This window comes from Ranitomeya variabilis, chromosome 6 (assembly GCF_051348905.1).
Source record: "Ranitomeya variabilis isolate aRanVar5 chromosome 6, aRanVar5.hap1, whole genome shotgun sequence".
NCBI classification, from domain to species: domain Eukaryota; kingdom Metazoa; phylum Chordata; class Amphibia; order Anura; family Dendrobatidae; genus Ranitomeya; species Ranitomeya variabilis.
The window spans coordinates 501,886,170-501,909,349 of record NC_135237.1 but is presented as its reverse complement, the minus strand read 5'-3'; the positions used below and the strand labels follow the sequence as shown (position 1 = coordinate 501,909,349).

General features: G+C 46.5%; 1 protein-coding gene across 3 annotated transcripts in view; it reads left to right on the top strand.

Moving 5' to 3' along the window:
- Positions 1-5,397: 5,397 nt before the first annotated feature.
- LOC143781416 (MORN repeat-containing protein 3-like) overlaps positions 5,398-23,180 on the top strand; it is a 50,815-nt gene continuing 33,032 nt past the window's right edge. For 2 of the 3 annotated variants that reach the window (XM_077268014.1, XM_077268015.1), the window contains exon 1: positions 5,744-6,384. In XM_077268014.1, the coding sequence (XP_077124129.1) occupies positions 5,838-6,384 (547 nt within the window). In that variant the 5' untranslated portion in view covers positions 5,744-5,837. Of the gene's footprint in view, positions 5,723-5,743; positions 6,385-23,180 lie in introns of those variants that run through there. The other variant, XM_077268016.1, reaches the window with a different exon arrangement.

Here is a 23,180-nt window from a genome sequence, read left to right as displayed (position 1 = left end):
TAGCTTGCTAACAGATGGCAGAACCCGAGGCATGGCTCTACAGAATATACTAGAAACCAGATATACGTCACTCCATGTGGGTGTGGGCTCAGATAGGATGCCCCTCCATATATTCAAAGAAAAAAGAGGAATCCGGCACTCCCAAGTATGCAGAAATGATAGAATGCTTTATTAAAAGTGCAATCCAATATACAGCTCTGGCAAACATTAAGAGACCGCAGCAAAATGTTCAGTTTGATTTTTCTCTTTATAGGTATATGTTTGAGTAAAATGTAAATTGTTTTTTTATTCTATAAACTTCTGACAACATGTCTCCAAAGTTCCAAGCAATTATTTTTTTTCTGACAAAGAAAAATGGTCAAACCCCCCCCCCCCCCCAGTGCTTTTAGACCTCAAATAATGCAAAGAAAACAAGTTCATAATCATTTAGGAACAACAATACTAATGTTTTAACTCAGGAAGAGTTCAGAAATCAATATTTTGTGGAATAACCATGATTTTTATTCCCAGCTTTCATGCGCCTTGGCATGCTTTCCACCAGTCTTTCACACTGCTCCTGGCGCAAAAATGTAAGCAGTTCTTCTTTGTTTGATGGCTTGTGACTATCCATCGTCCTCTTGATTACATTCCAGAGGTTTCCAATGGGGTTCAGGTCTGGAGATTGGGCTGCCCATGACAGGGTTTTGATGTGGTGGTCTCTTAATTTTTGCCAGAGCTGTAAGTAACGTTTCAGTATTAGCAATCAGACTTTTACCAGACGGATTGGGCTCATGACAAGATGGTGGAATGTAGCGCTGGGTCAGTAACGGTAGCAGCCCCAAATGGTCATCATTCATTTGGGGCTGCTGCAAATTACTGACATAGCGCTATATTTTGCTCTTGCCATGATCGTAATCGTTCTGATTTCCGAAACTACATTATCTTAACTGTTTATTTCTCAATGTGCATGCTGGCATACTCAAACAAAGCGACATCGGGGCAGAGGCTGAGGTCACTACTGCAGCCTCTGTTTCCATCCTGACACGAACTGACATCAGTGACCTCTGTTTCAGGGACTGCTCTGAGTATGTGTCGGTTGACTCAGGATCTTGGCAATATGACTGTGACAATGCGCTCCCTCACCGGCTCTGATGAGAATTGACGAGCCAGCAAGAGAGTGCACTGTCACTGCACATTGTAACAAGATTACTTGGTGTTTCTGAAAAAGCAGAGACCAGAGCCGCCCCCACAAGTGATGTCCTTGCCAGGGTCTAAGCACAACCCTAATAAAACATTAGATCCTTTGTTGGCTGCAGCTCCTCATCGTGATCTGTGGACCAAGAAGCGTCCTAATGGTAAAGGTACCTTCACACTAAACGACTTTGCAACGATAACGATAGCGATCCGTGACGTTGCAGCGTCCTGGATAGCGATATCGTTGTGACACGCAGCAGCGATCTGGATCCCGCTGTGATATCGCTGGTCGTTGCTGAAAGTCCAGAACTTTATTTGGTCGTCAGATCGGCGTGTATCGTCGTGTTTGACAGCAAAAGCAACGATGCCAGCAATGTTTTACAATGGTAACCAGGGTAAACATCGGGTTACTAAGCGCAGGGCCGCGCTTAGTAACCCGATGTTTACCTTGGTTACCATTGTAAATGTAAAAAAAAAACAGTACATACTCACCTTCTGATGTCCGTCAGGTCCCTGGCCGTCTGCTTCCCGCACTGACTGAGCGCCGGCGCTCACAGTCAGTGCGGGAAGCAGACGGCCAGGGACCTGATGGACATCAGAAGGTGAGTATGTACTGTTTTTTTTTTACATTTACAATGGTAACCAGGGTAAACATCGGGTTACTAAGTGCGGCCCTGCGCTTAGTAACCCGATGTTTTCCCTGGTTACCCGGGGACCTCGGCATCATTGGTCGCTGGAGAGCGGTCTGTGTGACAGCTCTCCAGCGACCACACAGCGACGCTGCAGCGATCGGCATCGTTGTCGATATCGCTGCAGCATCGCTTAATGTGACGGTACCTTTAGACAAGAGAAAAGTGGCAAAATGAGGTAGCTGGGCATCAAGGTCTGTGGAAGATGGATAAGTACTGGCCGTATATACAAACAGAGTTTATTATTAACAGGAAATGTACTTCAAATGTGGCCTGCTTCCCTCACCAGGCCCTGAAGAAGCACGCAGTCTACATGTGAAACACGTTGCCTGTTATCAATAATATATATTTTTGTATATACGGCTAATACTTATCCATCTTACTGACCTTGGTGCCCAGCTACCTCATTTTGCCACTTTGATCAAAACCTCATTATTCCATGCCAGAAAACTCTAAAAACGAACCTACTTTGCACCGATCACAATAGGTGCATTTATGTTTCGTATCACCTCAAAAATAACAAAGACCCGAGCTCTTACTCCAAAATAAATCAACCAAAAATAAATACAGAATAACCCCAGGCTGCACCCCACAATAAATCCAGACCAGACCCTGAAATATTCAGACAACGGAGCGGATACCGACCGCCAAAGCCCCTAAATACAGACGAAAAACAGTTACAGACCTACAGTAAGGCTACTTTCACACTGGCGTTAACTGCATTACGTCGCAATGCGTCGTTTAAAAACGCATCCTGCAAAATCTCTCTCTCTCTTTCTCTCCTCTCCTCCGTGCAAAGCATGTGTTGTGTTTGACTGCGGAAATCACTGCAGCCCAAACGGTAATATGGCTCTATGACGCCGCAGAAACCAGGCCGGAACCTATGTCATCACGCTGCCCACACTCCTTAATTGGCTGAAAAAATGGCGGGGAAGGCGTCATACAAAACGTGACTTTGGCGCCAAGATCGCCGACCACGTGGCCGATCCCACGCTGGAGTTGGGTCGGGTTTCACGAAACCCGACTTTGCCAAAAGTCGGCGACTTTTGAAAATGAACGATCCGTTTCGCTCAACCCTACTAGTGACCCCTGCCCCTAAATAACACCAGACTGAAAGTGTACTGAGAAGCTGCAGTTCTGATCACTGACCATCGCTCGGCAGGGCCCTTGACACTACAATGGCTCTGTACGCCTCCGGGCAGTGTCCTCTCAATCTTCATAGTGATCTGTGGAAAAAATGCAATAAATGTGATGGACCGGACCGGAAGGTGCAGAATCATTTTACAATCCCCACTGCCACCCCCCAATTATTGCTAGGAGGTGACAGACTATGCAGCTCCCTGCACCCACTGTTCACCCTCGCCTGCCCACTCCCATCTATCTACTACATAGACATGTCCTGGGAAAATGTGGAATCGTCTTATAGTGTGACCCCTGAGCTCCATGCGCCCGCACACAGAATGGGGAGGAACGATGAAAGCAGTGACAAGTGAAGCGGTTTTAGTTGCTCATCACAGCCCAGAACACCCACAGCCCATAGCAACCTCAGCCCATAGCAACCACAGACCATAGCAACCGCAGCCCATAGCAGCCACAGCCCATAGACGCAGCCCATAGCAGTCGCAGCCCATTGCAACTGCAGCCCTTATCAACCGCAGCTCATAGCAACCACAGTCCATAGCAGCCGTAGCCCATAGCAGCCACAGCCCATAGCTGTCGCAGCCCATTGCAACCACAGCCCATAGCAACCGCAGCCCATAGCAACTGCAGCCCATAGCAGTCACAGCCCATAGCAGCCGTAGCCCATAGCAGCCACAGCCCATAGCAGCCGCAGCCCATAGCAGCCGTAGCCCATAGCAACCGCAGCCCATAGCAGCCACAGCCCATAGCAGCCGTAGCCCATAGCAACCGCAGCCCATAGCAGTCACAGCCCATAGCAGCCGTAGCCCATAGCAACCGCAGCCCATAGCAGCCGTAGCTCATAGCAGTCGCAGCCCATAGCAACCGCAACCCTTAGCAACTGCAGCCCATATCAACCGCAGCTCATAGCAACCACAGCCCATAGCAGTCACAGCCCATAGCAGCCGCAGCCCATAGCAGCCGCAGCCCATAGCAGTCACAGCCCATAGCAGCCGCAGCCCATAGCAACCACAGCCCATAGCAGTCACAGCCCATAGCAGCCGCAGCCCATAGGGGTTGTAGTCACACCCAGGCCTTGGAGCATAGAAAAGCTGAAAAGATCTATACGAGACCAATACTGACCCGTGGTATTTGGGGGCCTGGGACACATTCTGCATAGTGGCCCATAAGCTTCAGGTTCCGCCACTGACAGATGAGATCCACTGGATGGCCGTCGGATTAGAGCTGTTAGGTGACGGTTCTCTGCTTCAGACACCGTGTATATTCGCTGTAGCTAAAGCGCTGTGTTCTAATCACACAGATAAATCCACGAGTTCACTGAACCGTGCGGATTTCCCGCATCCAACACACTGTATTGTGGCCATTTGTGTTCCGGAGACTATCCACCGTGCTTGTAATGTACAACGCAGCGTTCTGGACGCCGCCGTTCTGGATGGTGGACACCCAGCAGTAGAGTAAGCCCGCAGCTCATGTTCTGCCATACAGTGTCTTGACATCATGTATCACCGAGACGTCTCCTATCACTCCACCTCCCATCTACAGAAATATCTGTCTACATTCCTCAACACTGAAGTTGCAGCCCCAAGTAGGAAAAGTCTGGGAATTATGGAAATCACAGGATGGACAGACGTGTTAATAATATGCAAATGACGAAAAATAGAAACAAATTGTTTTAAAACATCTCGATTTATTCAGATCGGAGAAAAAGCGCCACATACAGAAATCCCAGCACCTACACCATCAGCTGCTATCACTGAGGAATGGTTGTCGGAGGAAGGTTCTGCCTGACTGACTGCACTTGGCCAAATCATCAAGGTCCGCTGCTGGCAGCTCCCTGTGCAATTGGAGACCAAGACTCTGCCACTAGTTCCACAACCACATCAATGTAACGCTGAGCTGTCAGTGTACCTGGAATGAAGAATAGAGGGGTCCGCATATACCATAAATGATGCCATCCCACATAATCCCGGGAGTAGGACTGGTGTGAGGCTCCCTTATGAAAGCCTCTCCATTCACCGCGCGGCGCCGCTCTCATACGTGATTATGGTGCAGGAATACGGCATTAGAGGCTGGACCAGAGGTCTGTCGTCTGCAGTGATCAGTTCTGCTTGTCTCAAACGCAGTGGTAACCCCATAAATGGAGACCATGTGGGCAATGCCATGAAGAGGCCTTCACCAGGGAACACCACACTGGTCCTTATTATAGGGTTAGGTGTCGGACGTTCTGCAGCCAGACCCCTCTAGTCGTCAATCCAGGTACACTGACATTGATCGCTCGTTCTACTGTGAGCAGCCGGCGTGACCTAAGCGTGCTACCATGGCTGCAGCCTCTCCGGACTTGTCTCCCTCCAGTACATCTGGGACGTCATTGATTGGCAATTACACAGGGAGCTGCCAGCAGCGGATCTTGATGAATTCGTCCAAGTGCATTTAGCGCGGCAGCCAATAACACCCTCAGTGATAGCAGCCAAGGCTGTAAGGGCCGGAATTTCTGTACATGCTTCATAATGATAATAAATGGAGACAATTTAGTAATGTTGTTCCCTCTTGTTCATCACTTGCAGCTGAGTAACATGTCCCCGTCCTGTGTCGGTGAGGAGTGAGTCTAGCTCCTGTCTGTCCAGTCACCGCCATTATAGAGGCCCCAAACTGCCTGAGGAGGAAGGTACCACAGACTGCAGGGGTGGGCAGGAACCCAAGTGGATGCGTCCACATGAAAGGTGATTGGTCCAGATAGTGTAAGGGGCGGGGCTTGATAAAGTGATACGGTCTCTGCCCCAGTAGTCCCGTATTTGGCGGCGGGTCCCGGGGCAGCGCTCTCCTCCTCTGTCAGGGATGTCACAAAGCGAGGAGATGGCGAGAATGGCGCAGGACCTGGTGGCAGAAGAGCACTCTTACCCTACAGTAGGGCGCACTGACGCCCCCGAGGAGCCCCCGCCACCAGCTCGGCCTCAGCGCCGCCGCCGCCCGCCCTCCCGCTTCAGTCCTAGTCCAGCTCGGAGGCGTGCGGCCCGTTCCCCGCACATAGGTCTTCCTTCAGGCCGCTCCGGTGACCCCGACTCCTGTGATAGCTGTGTCCTGCTGCCCCTTCGTAGGGTGGTGCGTCCTGCTGCTGATCATGCTACGAGCACTCCCCCTGCTGGAGGCAGCGCAGACAGCAGCCGGAGCAGGGCTCCCTCCACCTGCAGGAGCGCCTCTGCTGGTCACAGGGGGTCACTGCAGCAGGGAGGTCACAGAGAGGTGACATGTGACTTCTGGCCCCAGGCCCCTAATATCTGCCCCCCTGGTCTGTCTCGCCTCGCCAATGTGCGCCACCAACCCACAGGTACTACTACCCCAATGGTGGCGACTCCGCTCCCGGTGGCTATGGAGATGGCGGCTGGTGAGTGATTGTTGGGTGCAATGTCTATAATGTTGGGGTTTATTCTGAGATCTGCATTAGTAAAGTTTCCGATTTCAGCCCCTGTAGGCAGCGACCCCAGGGGGTGACTCTGCCCCCGCGGGCTCAGGACGGGCTAGGTTGGCGCTGTGTGACTCGCTTTTATAGTGGACTTGTCCAGCTAGGTAGAAGACAATCATACCCACCTCTGTATAAGGTTTATTCCTAACACTACTGCAGTGAGATGTATACAGCAATCAGCCGGAACATTAAAACCACTTCATATAGTGGAGGTGCCCTCATGTCACCTCTGATCCATGAAGTCAGACTCTCCAGAAGATCTCTGAAGGCTTCAGGTGGTATCTGGCACTGAGCAGATCCTACAAGTCCTGTAAGGCTGGTTTCACACTTGTGTTTTGATCTGCAGCGTTTGTACAGAAAAAAACACATGCGTTTTTTTCCCTATGTTTAACATTAAAAACGCATGCGTTTTTTTTGTACGCGTTTGGCCGCGTTTAACCACGCATGCGTTTTTTTGCTGCATGCGTTCTGTCGCAGAAATGCAACATGTAGTAATTTCTAGAGGCGTTTTTTTGCGGCAAAAAAAGTATTGTCTATGTAAACACATGCGTTTTTATAGAAAAAAACAAGAATACACCCTGATAAGCCACCCCCCACCATCAAGGTGATAAAGGGATCCTAACCCTAATCCTAGGGATCCAAACCCTAACAATATGACAGTGAATACTCTACGAGTTAATATTTTTAGTACTCTATAGCAATACCGTATATCTTGGGGTGTCCACATTGAACAAAGCTTTTTATTAGAAGAATGTCCTGGTCACCAGGTCAACATAATAGCCAATCCCTATGGATCCCTAGGGGTAGGGTTAGGGTTTGGATCCCTAGGGTTAGGGTTTGGATCCCTAGGGTTAGGGTTTGGATCCCTTTATCACCTTGATGGTGGGGGGTGGCTTATCAGTGACCTGGTGACCAGGACATTCTTCTAATAAAAAGCTACCCCTAACCCTAGGGATCCAAACCCTACCCCTAACCCTAACCCTAGCTATTTCTATTTATAGTGGGTTTTCTAGTTGATTTTGATGATTGGCAGCTGTCACACACTTCTCAGCATGCGTTTCAAAAACGCAAACGCATGAAAAAACGCGTCAAAACGCCGCGTTTTTTTTACCGCATGCAAAAACGCATGCGTCTAAAAAACGCAGCGTTTGCACGCGTTTACATGCGTTTTTTCACCACCTGCGTTTTTTTTTTTTTTTAAACGCAAATGTGAAACCAGCCTAAGTCGTCAGTTATGGTCTCCGGGGATCAGACTTCCCACAGATGCTCCTCTGCAGGGGGATGTGGAGGACCAGTCATCACTTTGAACCATTTTTGCCTGGTAACAGTGGCATTACCCTGCTGGAAGAGGGCCCTGCTCTGAGGAGTACTGCTGCCATGAAGAAGAGACCTAGGTAAATGGCACAAGGTTTCCAGCAGAATATTGGCCGGATCAGCACATTGTCTCCTCCGGCTCGGTCCTCCTCCTACATTGTGTCCTGCTGCCATCTCTTCTGTTTAGCATCTGCCCCATACACAGTAAGCTGCGTCTATGAGGACGTCCACTGTCGGAGAGCGTCTTAGTATTGAATCCAGGGAGGTAGAAAGAAGTGTAATACATACAGTGCCTTGAAAGAATATTCATACCCCATGAACTTTTCCACAATTCTCATGTTACACCCTCCAACTTAGGTTAAGTTCACACTGGGCGTTTTTGCAGCATTTTTTATTCAAATTTTCAGCTGCTTTTTACAGTACCAGCAAAGTCTATGAGATTTCAGAAGTCTCCTGCACACAGCTTTGTTCTTTTTTGTCATCAGGATTTTGTGCTTTGTGTGTTTTTTTTCACAATGGATGGAGCACGTCACTTCTTTCAGCGTTTTTTTTTTCACCTATTCAAATGAATGGTTGCTGAAAAAATGCACCAAATTCGCAGGTTTTACTGCGTTCTTTGTGCCAAAACCGGATTCTATAGAATAGGACTTTTTTTCAACACTAAACTTTATCGGCATGCACAAAAGACAAATATAGCGTGCAAAAACTGCAGCAGAAAACCGAGCGAGGAAAACATGTTTTTTTCTGTAGCTTCTTTCCTGCCAAGAGATAAGGTTTTGCTGCAGAAAAAAACAAACGCCAAGTGTGAACTTACCCTATTTTATTGGGAAAACCTGTTAGAGGCTGCAAAAGACTTGAGACTGGGGCGTAGCTTCACCTTCCAGTAGGACAATGGCCCTAAACATCCTGCCGGAGCTACAATGGAGGGTTTATATCAAAGCATATTCATGTGTGTGAATGGTCCGGTCACAGTCCAGACCGAAATCCCACTGAGGGTATGTGTCCACGTTCAGGATTGCTTCAGGATTTGGTCAGGATTTTATGCAGGTAAAATCCTGACCAAATCTGCACCTGAGGTCACTGGCAGGTCACCTGCGTTGTCCTTGAGGTTTTTCTGCAATGTAAGGACATGCTCGTTCTTAAAAGACGAGCCGCATGTGAGTTTTCTCGGGTGTGCCGCATGCGTCTTTTACTGCATAGTGGAGACAGGATTTCATGAAATCCCCTCCACTATGCTGTAACATCTGGACGCTGCGTTTTTTATGCATGCTGCTCAACGCTGCGTCAAAAACTCAGCGTTTCCTGAACGTGGACACATACCCTGAGAATCCGTGGAAAGACTTGAAAATTGACGTTCATAGACGTCTCCATCCAACCTCACTGAGCTAGAGGTAATCTACAAAGAAGAGCGGATCACAATGTCACCTCTAGATGTGTAAAGCTGGTAGAGACAGACCCTAAAAGACTAAGTAATTACAGTGAAGGGTGGTCCTACAAAGTACTGACTGTGGGGGGCTGAATACACAGGCACGTTGCAATGTTTAAAATACTTAGAACACCTTACTTTGTGTTGATACAGTAGTGCTCAAAATAATAGCAGTGTGTTCAAAAACATGAGTAAATCACAAAACCTTATGGGTATGTGCACACATTGTGGATTAGGCTTAGGAATTTCTGGTGCGGATTCTGCCTCTCCTGGCAGAAAACACACCTGCGGATTTGTCGCGTTTTTTGTGCGGTTCCGCATCGTTTTTTGCTGCGGTTATCTTGCGGATTTGCTGCGTTTTTAACCCCTGCGGTTTTCTATAATGGAATGGGTACAAAAACGCTGCAGATTCACAAAAATGAAGTGACATGCTACTTCTTTTAAACCGCAGCGTTTCCACAGCGGATTTTCCGCAAAGTGTGCACAGCATTTTTTTTTTTTCTCATTGATTTACATTGTACTGTAAATCAATTGCGGATCTGCAGCGTTTCTGCACCTCAAAAAACGCTGCGGATCCGCAGAGAATCCGCAACGTGTGCACATAGCCTTAGGCTATGTGCACACGTAGGAAATGTGGTGCAGAGTTTTCTGCACTAAATCTGCATCTCCTGGCAGAATCCGCAGGTGCGTTTTTTTATGCGGTTTTAGTGCGGAATTGATGCAGATTTTGTGCAGTTTTTGTGCAGATTTTACCACTGCGGATTTCTATTAATGGAGGGGTGCAGAAACGCACAAAAGAAGTGACATGCACATGAAATCTGCAGCGTTTCTGCGTGGATTTTTCTACACCATGTGCACAGCGCTTTTTTTTTCACATTGATTTACCGGTACATTGTACTGGCCCCCTACACACGTTCAGGAATTCATGCAGAAAATTCCTGTGAAAATCCGGACATTTCTGCCGGATTTCCGCAAGAAATCCGCATGCGTTTTTTGGCGCGTTTTTTGCGCGTTTTTTTCTGGACATTTCCCAATGCGTTAGACAGTGGAAAATCTGCGAAAAAAACGCAAAATTAATGAGCATGTTCATTATTTTTCCGCAATGCCTTTTTCATGCGGAAAAACGCACATCATGTGCACAGAAATTGCGGATTTCATTAAAAATGATGGGATGCTTAATGTATGCAGATTATTTGCGGTTTTATAGTGTTTTTATAGCGCAAAAACGCTAAAAAACCGCAAATAATCTGCAACGTGTGCACATAGCCTAAATCACAGTGCAGATCTGCACCAATTCTGCACTAAATCTGCATCGTGTGCACATACCCTTTTATGGTTTTTATTTCCAGCATTGGGGACATTGCATGCTGTTTACTAATTCAAAACATGAAGAAAAATGTAGATAATTTGTAAATACTTCACAGAAAACAACAAACAATGAATATTGGGCTGTTCTAATAAATAGCAGAGTCTGCATTTGTCTTTACAAACTCACAATATGTACTTATTTTGCGGATTTATCATTCCTGTGAATCCCTAACCTAATATTTAGGTGTATACCTACAGCTTTTTAGAACTGCTATGTTGCCTGGAGCCAACCAACTTCTGGCCCCTGTCACCTGTTATTCCAGCCCAGGATGCTCAGACTATATCAGACAATTTTTTGGCATTTGTTGGCTTTGCCTCAAAACCGGCATTTTTGATGTCACCCCACAAGTGTTCCATCGGATTAAAGGGAACCTGTCACCCCAAAATCGAAGATGAGCTAAGCCCACCAGCATCAGGGGCTTATCTACAGCATTCTGTAATGCTGTAGATAAGCACCCAATGTATCCTGAAAGATGAGATAAAGAGGTCAGATAAAAGGTCAGAGAGGCCCAGCGCCTGCGCAATGCAGTACTTTGCTCCGGCCTCAACAGAGCAGACAAAGTACGCCTGCACCAGAGCCGCAGCGTGAAGACAAGAAGAGGACGTCATCACAAGAAGATGGGAGGCCCCGGACCGGACCGCGATGCCCATCGGATCGGATTGCCCACCCAGGTGAGTATAATCTAACTTCTTTTTCTCATCTTTCAGGATACATTGGGAGCTTATCTACAGCATTACAGAATGCTGTAGATAAGCCCCTGATGCTGGTGGGCTTAGCTCATCTTCAATTTTGGGGCTGACGGGTTCCCTTTAAGGTCCAGGGATTGGGCTGGCCTCTTCATAACCTCAATTTTGCTGGGCTGGAACCAAGATTTTGCTCATTTACTGGTGTGTTTATTGTCGTTGTCACCCATTTCAAGGGCGTATCCTCTTCAGTGTAAGGCAACATGACCTCTTTAAGTATTTTAATATCCAGTGCCTACAAGTAGTATTCAACCCCCTGCAGATTTAGCAGGTTTACACATTTGGAATTAACTTGGCATTGTGACATTTGGACTGTAGATCAGCCTGGAAGTGTGAAATGCACTGCAGCAAAAAAGAATGTTATTTCTTTGTTTATTTTTTTTTTAAATTGGGAAAAGTTTTTTCAGAGGGTCATTTATTATTCAACCCCTCAACCCACCAGAATTCTGTTTAGTTCCCCTAAAGTATTAAGAAGTAGTTCAGGCACAAAGAACAATGAGCTTCACATGTTTGGATTAATTATCTCTTTTTCCAGCCTTTTCTGACTATTTAAGACCCTCCCCAAACTTGTGAACAGCACTCAAACATGGTCAACATGGGAAAGACAAAGGAGCATTCCAAGGCCATCAGAGACAAGATCGTGGAGGGTCACAAGGCTGGCAAGGGGTACAAAACCCTTTCCAAGGAGGTGGGCCTACCTGTCTCCACTGTTGGGAGCATCATCCGGAAGTGGAAGGCTTATGGAACTACTGTTAGCCTTCCACGGCCTGGACAGCCTTTGAAAGTTTCCTCCCGTGCCGAGGCCAGGCTTGTCCGAAGAGTCAAGGCTAACCCAAGGACAACAAGGAAGGAGCTCTGGGAAGATCTCATGGCAGTGGGGACATTGGTTTCAGTCAATACCATAAGTAACGTACTCCACCACAAAGGTCTCCGTTCCAGACGAGCCCGTAAGGTACCTTTACTTTCAAAGCGTCATGTCATGGCTCGTCTACAGTTTGCTCATGATCACTTGGAGGACTCTGAGACTGACTGGTTCAAGGTTCTCTGGTCTGATGAGACCAAGATCGAGATCTTTGGTGCCAACCACACACGTGACGTTTGGAGACTGGATGGCACTGCATACGACCCCAAGAATACCATCCCTACAGTCAAGCATGGTGGTGGCAGCATCATGCTGTGGGGCTGTTTCTCAGCCAAGGGGCCTGGCCATCTGGTCCGCATCCATGGGAAGATGGATAGCACGGCCTACCTGGAGAATTTGGCCAAGAACCTCCGCTCCTCCATCAAGGATCTTAAGATGGGTCGTCATTTCATCTTCCAACAAGACAACGACCCAAAGCACACAGCCAAGAAAACCAAGGCCTGGTTCAAGAGGCAAAAAATCAAGGTGTTGCAGTGGCCTAGTCAGTCTCCTGACCTTAACCCAATTGAAAACTTGTGGAAGGAGCTCAAGATTAAAGTCCACATGAGACACCCAAAGAACCTAGATAACTTGGAGAAGATCTGCATGGAGGAGTGGGCCAAGATAACTCCAGAGACCTGTGCCGGCCTGATCAGGTCTTATAAAAGACGATTATTAGCTGTAATTGCAAACAAAGGTTATTCCACAAAATATTAAACCGAGGGGTTGAATAATAATTGACCCACACTTTTATGTTTAAAATTTATAAAAATTTAACTGAGCAACAAAACTTTTTGGTTTGTAAGATTTATGCATCTGTTAATAAATCCTGCTCTTGTTTGAAGTTTGAAGGCTCTAACTTATTTGCATCTTATTAAACCTGCTAAATCTGCAGGGGGTTGAATAGTACTTGTAGGCACTGTATACAACCTGGTCCATGATCCCTGGTATGCTGTAAATATCTGGCTCCATAGTAAGAGAAACCTGCCCATATCATGATGCTTGCACCACCATGCTTCACTGTCTTCAGAGCATACTGTGGCTTGAATCCAGAGTTTGGGGGTCGTCTGACTGTCTGCGGCCCTTGGACCCAAAAAGAACAATTTTACTTTTATTAGTCCACAAAATGTTTCTCCATTTCTCTTTAGGCCAGATGATGTGTTCTGTAGCAAATTGCATCCCCTTCAGTACATGTCTTTTATTTAACAGTGGGACTTTTCAGGGACTTCTCGCTAAGAGATTAGCTTCACACAGGCGTCTTCTGTCACAGTCCTCACAGGTAACCTGGAGCTGATCGTTGGCTGAGCCTTTGCCATTCTGGTTATTCTTACATCTATTTGAATGGTATTCTTCGGTTTTCTTCCACGTCTCCCTGGTTTGGCTTTCCATTTTAAAGCATTGGAGATCATTTTAGCTGAACAGCTGGTCATTATCTGCACTTCTTTTTAAGTTTTACCCTCTCCAATCAACTTTTGAATCAAAGTACGCTGTTCTTCTGAACAATGTCTCGAACGACCATTATTTCTCAGGCTTTCAAGGAGAAATGCATGTACCACATGTCCTGGCTTCACCCTTAACTAAGGGCCACCTGATTCACACTGGTTTCTTTACAGAATGACTGTCCTCACTAATTGATCTCCACACTGCTATTATTTTGAACACCCCCTCTTTCAATTAATTATTCTAATACTCGGAATCAAAGACATGCAGATCACGAATGCTGAGTCTGTTGGTTTTGTTAGAATCTACTGCACCTATTGGTAAATTAGAAAAAAAGGAGTAAAACGGAGAAAGCAAATACTACAAATAATTTTATTTAGTCATACAGAAGTTAATACATGCAAGTATAATAGCAATATAAAAAGGATGGTAAGGATAGAGTGAGTCCCCACCAGTATAAGCCACCACCTAAATAGAAATATAACTTATCTACTAGTAGTAAGAAGGCAGCCGCCCATATACGTAAGGTTAGCCCTGGGAGACACAAATTCATCCCCCACACTAAGAATACTGGCAACCAACTAGGCGCTTACCGGCAAGATATGGAGGTGGCGTGTACCGGGTAGGATTCAGTCCAACGGAACCCCCGACGCGCGTTTCGCTAGCGTGGGTGCTTTAGCTTTTTCAAGGGGAATGCCCCAGACCATTATGGGACCTCTCAAATAGTGAGTAATCACGTGTGAAGATTCTGCCAATCATGGCCATAGTTGCGGCGCATGCGCGGTCATGGCGCCCACCGCCCCAGGTCCGGAACGGCCTCAAGCATCGCGCAGACGCGGTGGGAAAGAGTCCCACCGCGCCTGCGCGAGGCAGATAGACGCCGCACGGACCGGGAACCAAGGCAGCCAAAGGCCGCGCATGCGCACTCAGAACAAGGGGAACATACAATGAATATATATACGCACATACATGCCAGATAAACAAGATTCTCAATTTATCAAAAATATACAAATTAGGCAAATAATTGCCATAGATGAAAATACATTGTATGTATAGCATTCAGCTAAAAAATAGCCAATAGACAAAGTTCAAAGCTGCAGCAAAGATGGTCCAATGAGGAGTCCAAGAAGGGTCAGGGGACATCAAATGCATATTATACGAACTGAAAAGAATAAAAAAAAGGAGAAAATAATAAATAAAACCACAATAAAAATGGACAAAAATCCCACCAAGGGACCCACTCGAATAGGGGGCCAGGAGGATGCACAGGTACATAGATCACATGATGATATAATAAATTCAATTGAAATATATCTTAATATACATATCTTGCCGGTAAGCGCCTAGTTGGTTGCCAGTATTCTTAGTGTGGGGGATGAATTTGTGTCTCCCAGGGCTAACCTTACGTATATGGGCGGCTGCCTTCTTACTACTAGTAGATAAGTTATATTTCTATTTAGGTGGTGGCTTATACTGGTGGGGACTCACTCTATCCTTACCATCCTTTTTATATTGCTATTATACTTGCATGTATTAACTTTTGTATGACTAAATAAAATTATTTGTAGTATTTGCTTTCTCTGTTTTACTCCTTTTTTTCTATCATTCTTATGGAGTTTCTTTGTCCTTGGGACTTTGGGTTTTTCTGGCACGATTCAGTGTTCTAAATTTCCCAGATAATATGTTGCCTAGTTCTGTTCTAATTTATGTCTCTGCGTTCATCACAGTTTTTTGCAGGCTTATAATGGATTTCCGGGCGCGGGATTCCACTTGGCATGCCCAAATTAATGACACTTTTAAGGATGGTTTGAATGGGGGCCCGGATGGGCTGGGTAGGGATCTACAGGAGACGATTGCACAATTTAAAGAGCTATTGCGACGAAGAACAAGGGTGTGGTGGAACCATGCTTACCTTGAAAAATATCTAGAAGGGGGTCTAATACCACGTGGTTTGAGAGTTCAAGTATTTCCGTCATTTTCCATCATGGACGATGAATTTAAAAATAAGTGGGAGGAGTTATCCACAAACTGCGCTCTGGGTTTTATTACTTTATTGAAAGGTCTGGATCTGCAGAAACTTAGTGCAATAGAGGAAGAAATCGAAGGGGTACAACAAGTGCTGCGAAGGGACATGTCTGGAGAGGCTATTAAAAAACTTAACGATGAGGTGGATGTAGATTTACAAAAATGGGTCAATGACATACAAAACTCAAAAGCAAGAAAATTTAAGCGTGATGTCCAGGACAAACAGACCGGTAATGTGTACAGATGGCGTAGTTCTAACGATCGTGCACGCCCTCGCTTTAGGAATTACTCCACCTCCCGATCCAGATCCAGATCCGCTGCCTCCAATATTCCATCAGATGATAATATGCCTTGCTCTGAGCCTTCTAGAAACCAATCTGGGCCTAAGTCACAATCTAACAAAATTGTTACACGACAGGCCTCCAAAACCAAGAATCCATCAGGCAAACAACAAGGGGCTGGCAGTAGCAGCAGCCTTCAGGTATTAAACTTGTCCACACGCATATTTTCCAAAGATCAAATTGAGGTTCTCAGTAGAGGCCTGAGTTTCTCTCCAACTAACCCCTTTGATTTCTTTGTAGCTTTGAAGGACCTTCATTTATTTTCCCGGAAGCTAGTTTTTAAAAAAACTGCATTCTAAAAACTACTCACCTCAGGGGTCTGCGACTCGGATGGAGATGGAGGCCTTACAGGCATTGGAGGAACTCTTGGAGGAGCAGACCATCGCACCCCAAGGTAAGTTCCCATCTGCCATCATGCCCAGATCGACGAGGTTTCCCCCCTTGGCATTATGTCCAGCGGTAGAGATATTTACACGTCTAGTCACCGACGACTTAAAACAGCTTTCCTCAAGACGGAGGTTTGACAACCTCACGTTTAAACAAAGAGTGGCTATAGATGAGTTAAAATCTTATACAGATGTGGTATTTAAGCCCGCGGACAAGGGGGGGAACATCGTCGTCTGGCCATGCGATAAATATGAGAGGGAGGTCTTCCGTCAATTAAGGGATTCCTCCACTTATACCAAACTATCATATAATCCAATGACCTCCTTTTCCTCCGAGTTGCAGATTATCCTTGGGAGGGCGCTAGAGGATGGGATAATAGACAAAAAAGTGTTGGAAGGACATACGGTTAGGTCACCAAGGACACCGACTTTTTACCTTCTACCTAAAATCCACAAAGATCCCGTCAACCCACCGGGGCGTCCGATTGTGTCAGGCATTGACGGTTTGTGTGACGCAGTATGTAAGTTTATAGATTTTTTTCTAAAACCACTAGTAGAGGTCCTGCCGTCGTATATTAGAGACACAACGGACGTCCTATCACGTGTTGACGGGGTCCTTGTTGACCCTGGTGTCCTCTTGGTGACCGCCGACGTCCAAACACTTTATACATGCATTGACCATGAGCATGGCTTGTCGGCGGTCCGCCATTTCCTCGGGACCTCCGACCTGGGCGGCCCTATGTGCAACCTAATCCTCAGCTTGCTGCGCTTTGCCCTCACCCACAACTTTTTTGTCTTTAAAGACAATTACTACCTACAGAGGCGCGGCACAGCCATGGGCGCGGCCTGCGCGCCCTCGTATGCCAATCTCTTCCTGGGTTCATGGGAGAGATCGATCTTTGGTGACGGGGGCGCGCGGTCCGTGGACCATGTGCTGTGCTGGATGCGCTATATTGACGATGTTCTCTTTTTGTGGGGGGGGACGGCGCAGCAGCTGGGGGAATTTATGAGCCAGCTAAATGACAATGAGTTGAATATAAAGCTTACATACCTGTTGTGAATTTGGATTCTGGGCTCCCCCGGTGGCTACTGGTGGAATTGAACTGGTGTCTTCATCTTCTCTGTTCACCTGTTCCCATCAAGATGTGGGAGTCGCTATATAACCTTGCTGCTCTGTTAGTTGCTTGCCGGTCAACAATGTTATCAGAAGCCTCTCTGTGCTTGTTCCTGCTCCTAGACAACTACTAGATAAGTTGGACTCTTGTCCATGTTTGTTTTTGCATTTTGGTTCCAGTTCACAGCTGTAGTTTCGTTACTGTGTCTGGAAAGCTCTTGTGAACAGGAATTGCCACTCTGGTGTTATGAGTTAATGCCAGAGTTTTAAAGTAATTTCTGGATGGTGTTTTGATTAGGGTTTTTAGCTGACCATGAAAGTGTCCTTTCTGTCTTCTGCTATGTAGTAAGTGGACCTCAAATTTGCTAAACCTATTTTCATACTACGTTTGTTATTTCATCTTAATTCACCGCCAATACATGTGGGGGGCCTCTGTCTCCTTTTGGGGTATTTCTCTAGAGGTGAGCTAGGACTAATATTTTCCTCTGCTAGCATTATTTAGTCCTCCGGCTGGTGCTGGGCATCTAGAATCAACGTAGGCATGCTACCCGGCCACTGCTAGTTGTGTGTTAGGTTTAGTTCATGGTCAGCTCAGTTCCCATCTTCCAAGAGCTAGTTCCTATATATGCTTATGCTATGATCTCTTGCCATTGAGATCATGACAGTTTGACCGGCCCACTAAAGGGTTAAAATCCTTGGCTGAGAAAGGAGAGAAATAAGTAGTCTGCTGAAATTTATTTATTTTTTTTTTTTTTCTCTCCTTTGAATGGCTCTGTGTCCACCTGTTTGTAATGGATCTTCAGAGTGTAACTGCAGGTTTGAATAATCTCGCCACGAAGGTACAAAATTTGCAAGATTTTGTTTGTCATGCACCTGTATCTGAGCCGAGAATTCCTTTGCCGGAATTTTTCTCCGGGAATAGATCTGGGTTTCAGAATTTTCGAAATAATTGCAAATTATTTTTGTCCCTGAAATCTCGCTCTGCCGGAGACCCTGCACAGCAGGTCAGGATTGTGATTTCCTTGCTCCGGGGCGACCCTCAAGACTGGGCTTTTTCATTGACACCAGGGGATCCTGCGTTGCTCAATGTGGATGCGTTTTTTCTGGCCTTGGGGTTGCTTTATGACGAACCTCATTTGGAGCTTCAGGCAGAAAAAACTTTGATGTCCCTATCTCAGGGGCAAGATGAAGCGGAAATTTACTGCCAAAGATTCCGTAAATGGTCTGTGCTTACTCAGTGGAATGAGTGCGCCCTGGCGGCGACTTTCAGAGAGGGTCTCTCTGATGCCATTAAGGATGTTATGGTGGGGTTCCCTGTGCCTGCGGGTCTGAATGAGTCCATGACAATGGCTATTCAGATCGATAGGCGTTTGCGGGAGCGCAAACCAGTGCACCATCTGGCGGTGTCCACTGAGAAATCGCCAGAGAGTATGCAGTGTGATAGAATTCTGTCCCGAAGCGAGCGGCAGAATTTTAGACGGAAAAATGGGTTGTGTTTCTATTGTGGTGATTCTACTCATGTTATATCAGCATGCTCTAAGCGCACTAAAAAACTTGGTAAATCTGTTTCCATTTGCACCTTACCGTCTAAGTTTATTCTATCTGTGACCCTGATTTGCTCTTTGTCATCTATTACCACGGACGCCTATGTCGACTCTGGCGCCGCTTTGAGTCTTATGGATTGGTCCTTTGCCAAACGCTGTGGGTATGATTTAGAGCCTTTGGAGACTCCTATTCCTCTGAAGGGGATTGACTCCACCCCATTGGCTAATAATAAACCACAATACTGGACACAAGTAACTATGCGTATTAATCCGGGTCACCAGGAGATTATTCGCTTTCTGGTGCTGTATAATCTACATGATGATTTGGTGCTAGGATTGCCTTGGCTGCAATCTCACAACCCAGTCCTCGACTGGAGAGCTATGTCTGTGTTGAGCTGGGGATGTAAGGGGGCTCATGGGGATGTACCTGTGGTTTCCATTTCATCATCTATTCCCTCTGAAATTCCTGAGTTCCTGTCTGACTATCGTGACGTCTTTGAAGAATCCAAGCTTGGTTCGTTACCTCCGCACCGAGAGTGCGATTGTGCCATAGATTTAATCCCGGGTAGTAAATACCCAAAGGGTCGTTTATTTAATCTGTCTGTGCCTGAACATGCTGCTATGCGAGAATATATAAAGGAGTCCTTGGAAAAGGGACATATTCGTCCATCGTCATCTCCCTTAGGAGCCGGTTTTTTCTTTGTGTCAAAAAAAGACGGCTCTTTGAGACCATGTATTGATTATCGGCTTTTGAATAAAATCACTGTTAAATATCAATACCCATTGCCGTTGCTGACTGATTTGTTTGCTCGCATAAAGGGGGCCAAGTGGTTCTCTAAGATTGACCTTCGTGGGGCGTATAATTTGGTGCGAATCAGGCAGGGGGATGAGTGGAAAACCGCATTTAATACGCCCGAGGGCCACTTTGAGTATTTAGTGATGCCTTTTGGTCTTTCTAATGCTCCGTCAGTTTTCCAGTCCTTTATGCATGATATTTTTCGCGATTATTTGGATAAATTTATGATTGTGTATCTGGATGATATTCTGATTTTTTCGGATGACTGGGACTCTCATGTCCAGCAAGTCAGGAGGGTTTTTCAGGTTTTGCGGTCTAATTCTTTGTGTGTGAAGGGTTCTAAGTGTGTTTTTGGGGTACAGAGGATTTCCTTTTTGGGATATATTTTTTCCCCCTCTTCCATTGAAATGGATCCTGTCAAGGTTCAAGCTATTTGTGATTGGACGCAGCCCTCTTCTCTTAAGAGTCTTCAGAAATTTTTGGGCTTTGCTAACTTTTATCGTCGATTTATTGCTGGTTTTTCGGATATTGCTAAGCCATTGACCGATTTGACTAAGAAGGGTGCTGATGTTGCTGATAGGTCCCCTGATGCTGTGGAGGCCTTTCGGGAGCTTAAGCGCCGTTTTTCCTCTGCCCCTGTGTTGCGTCAGCCTGATGTTGCTCTACCTTTTCAGGTTGAGGTCGACGCTTCTGAGATCGGAGCTGGGGCAGTGTTGTCGCAGAAAAGTTCTGACTGCTCCGTGATGAGGCCTTGTGCCTTCTTTTCCCGTAAATTTTCGCCCGCTGAGCGGAATTATGATGTTGGGAATCGGGAGCTTTTGGCCATGAAGTGGGCTTTTGAGGAGTGGCGCCATTGGCTTGAGGGGGCCAGACATCAGGTGGTGGTATTGACTGACCACAAAAATTTGATTTATCTTGAGACCGCCAGGCGCCTGAATCCTAGACAGGCGCGCTGGTCATTATTTTTCTCTCGGTTTAATTTTGTGGTGTCATACCTACCGGGTTCTAAGAATGTTAAGGCGGATGTCCTTTCTAGGAGTTTTGAGCCTGACTCACCTGGTAATTCTGAGCCCACAGGTATCCTTAAGGATGGAGTGGTATTGTCAGCCGTTTCTCCAGACCTGCGGCGGGCCTTGCAGGAGTTTCAGGCGGATAGACCTGATCGTTGCCCACCTGATAAACTGTTTGTTCCTGATGATTGGACCAGTAGAGTCATCTCTGAGGTTCATTCTTCTGCGTTGGCAGGTCATCCTGGCATTTTTGGTACCAGGGATTTGGTGGCAAGGTCCTTCTGGTGGCCTTCCCTGTCACGAGATGTGCGAGGCTTTGTGCAGTCTTGTGACGTTTGTGCTCGGGCCAAGCCTTGTTGTTCTCGGGCTAGTGGATTGTTGTTGCCCTTGCCTATTCCTAAGAGGCCTTGGACGCACATCTCGATGGATTTTATTTCAGATCTGCCTGTTTCTCAGAAGATGTCTGTCATCTGGGTGGTGTGTGACCGTTTCTCTAAGATGGTCCATTTGGTTCCTCTGCCCAAGTTGCCTTCTTCCGAGTTGGTTCCTCTGTTTTTTCAAAATGTTGTTCGTTTGCATGGTATTCCTGAGAATATCGTTTCTGACAGAGGGACCCAATTCGTGTCTAGATTTTGGCGGGCATTCTGTGCTAGGATGGGCATAGATTTATCTTTTTCGTCCGCTTTTCATCCTCAGACGAATGGCCAGACCGAGCGGATTAATCAGACCCTGGAGACATATCTGAGGTGTTTTGTGTCTGCTGACCAGGATGATTGGGTTGCTTTTTTGCCATTGGCGGAGTTCGCTCTCAATAATCGGGCCAGCTCTGCCACTTTGGTGTCCCCGTTTTTCTGTAATTCGGGGTTTCATCCTCGATTTTCCTCTGGTCAGGTGGAATCTTCGGATTGTCCTGGAGTGGATGCCGTGGTGGAGAGATTGCATCAGATCTGGGGGCAGGTGGTGGACAATTTGAGGTTGTCCCAGGAGAAGACTCAGCTTTTTGCCAACCGCCACCGTCGTGTTGGTCCTCGGCTTTGTGTTGGGGATTTGGTGTGGTTGTCTTCTCGTTTTGTCCCTATGAGGGTCTCTTCTCCTAAGTTTAAGCCTCGGTTCATTGGCCCGTATAAGATATTGGAGATTCTTAACCCTGTTTCCTTCCGTTTGGACCTCCCTGCATCCTTTTCTATTCATAACGTTTTTCATCGGTCATTATTGCGCAGGTATGAGGTACCGGTTGTGCCTTCCGTTGAGCCTCCTGCTCCGGTGTTGGTTGAGGGTGAGTTGGAGTACGTTGTGGAGAAAATCTTAGACTCTCGTGTTTCCAGACGGAGACTCCAGTATCTGGTCAAGTGGAAGGGATACGGCCAGGAGGATAATTCTTGGGTGAATGCATCTGATGTTCATGCCTCTGATCTGGTTCGTGCCTTTCATAGGGCCCATCCTGGTCGCCCTGGTGGTTCTGGTGAGGGTTCGGTGCCCCCTCCTTGAGGGGGGGGTACTGTTGTGAATTTGGATTCTGGGCTCCCCCGGTGGCTACTGGTGGAATTGAACTGGTGTCTTCATCTTCTCTGTTCACCTGTTCCCATCAAGATGTGGGAGTCGCTATATAACCTTGCTGCTCTGTTAGTTGCTTGCCGGTCAACAATGTTATCAGAAGCCTCTCTGTGCTTGTTCCTGCTCCTAGACAACTACTAGATAAGTTGGACTCTTGTCCATGTTTGTTTTTGCATTTTGGTTCCAGTTCACAGCTGTAGTTTCGTTACTGTGTCTGGAAAGCTCTTGTGAACAGGAATTGCCACTCTGGTGTTATGAGTTAATGCCAGAGTTTTAAAGTAATTTCTGGATGGTGTTTTGATTAGGGTTTTTAGCTGACCATGAAAGTGTCCTTTCTGTCTTCTGCTATGTAGTAAGTGGACCTCAAATTTGCTAAACCTATTTTCATACTACGTTTGTTATTTCATCTTAATTCACCGCCAATACATGTGGGGGGCCTCTGTCTCCTTTTGGGGTATTTCTCTAGAGGTGAGCTAGGACTAATATTTTCCTCTGCTAGCATTATTTAGTCCTCCGGCTGGTGTTGGGCATCTAGAATCAACGTAGGCATGCTACCCGGCCACTGCTAGTTGTGTGTTAGGTTTAGTTCATGGTCAGCTCAGTTCCCATCTTCCAAGAGCTAGTTCCTATATATGCTTATGCTATGATCTCTTGCCATTGAGATCATGACACATACCATTTCCATCATCAACGTATCGACTTCCTGGACGTCACCTTTGAGGTTGACAACGCCCATCGGATTCAGACGGACGTTT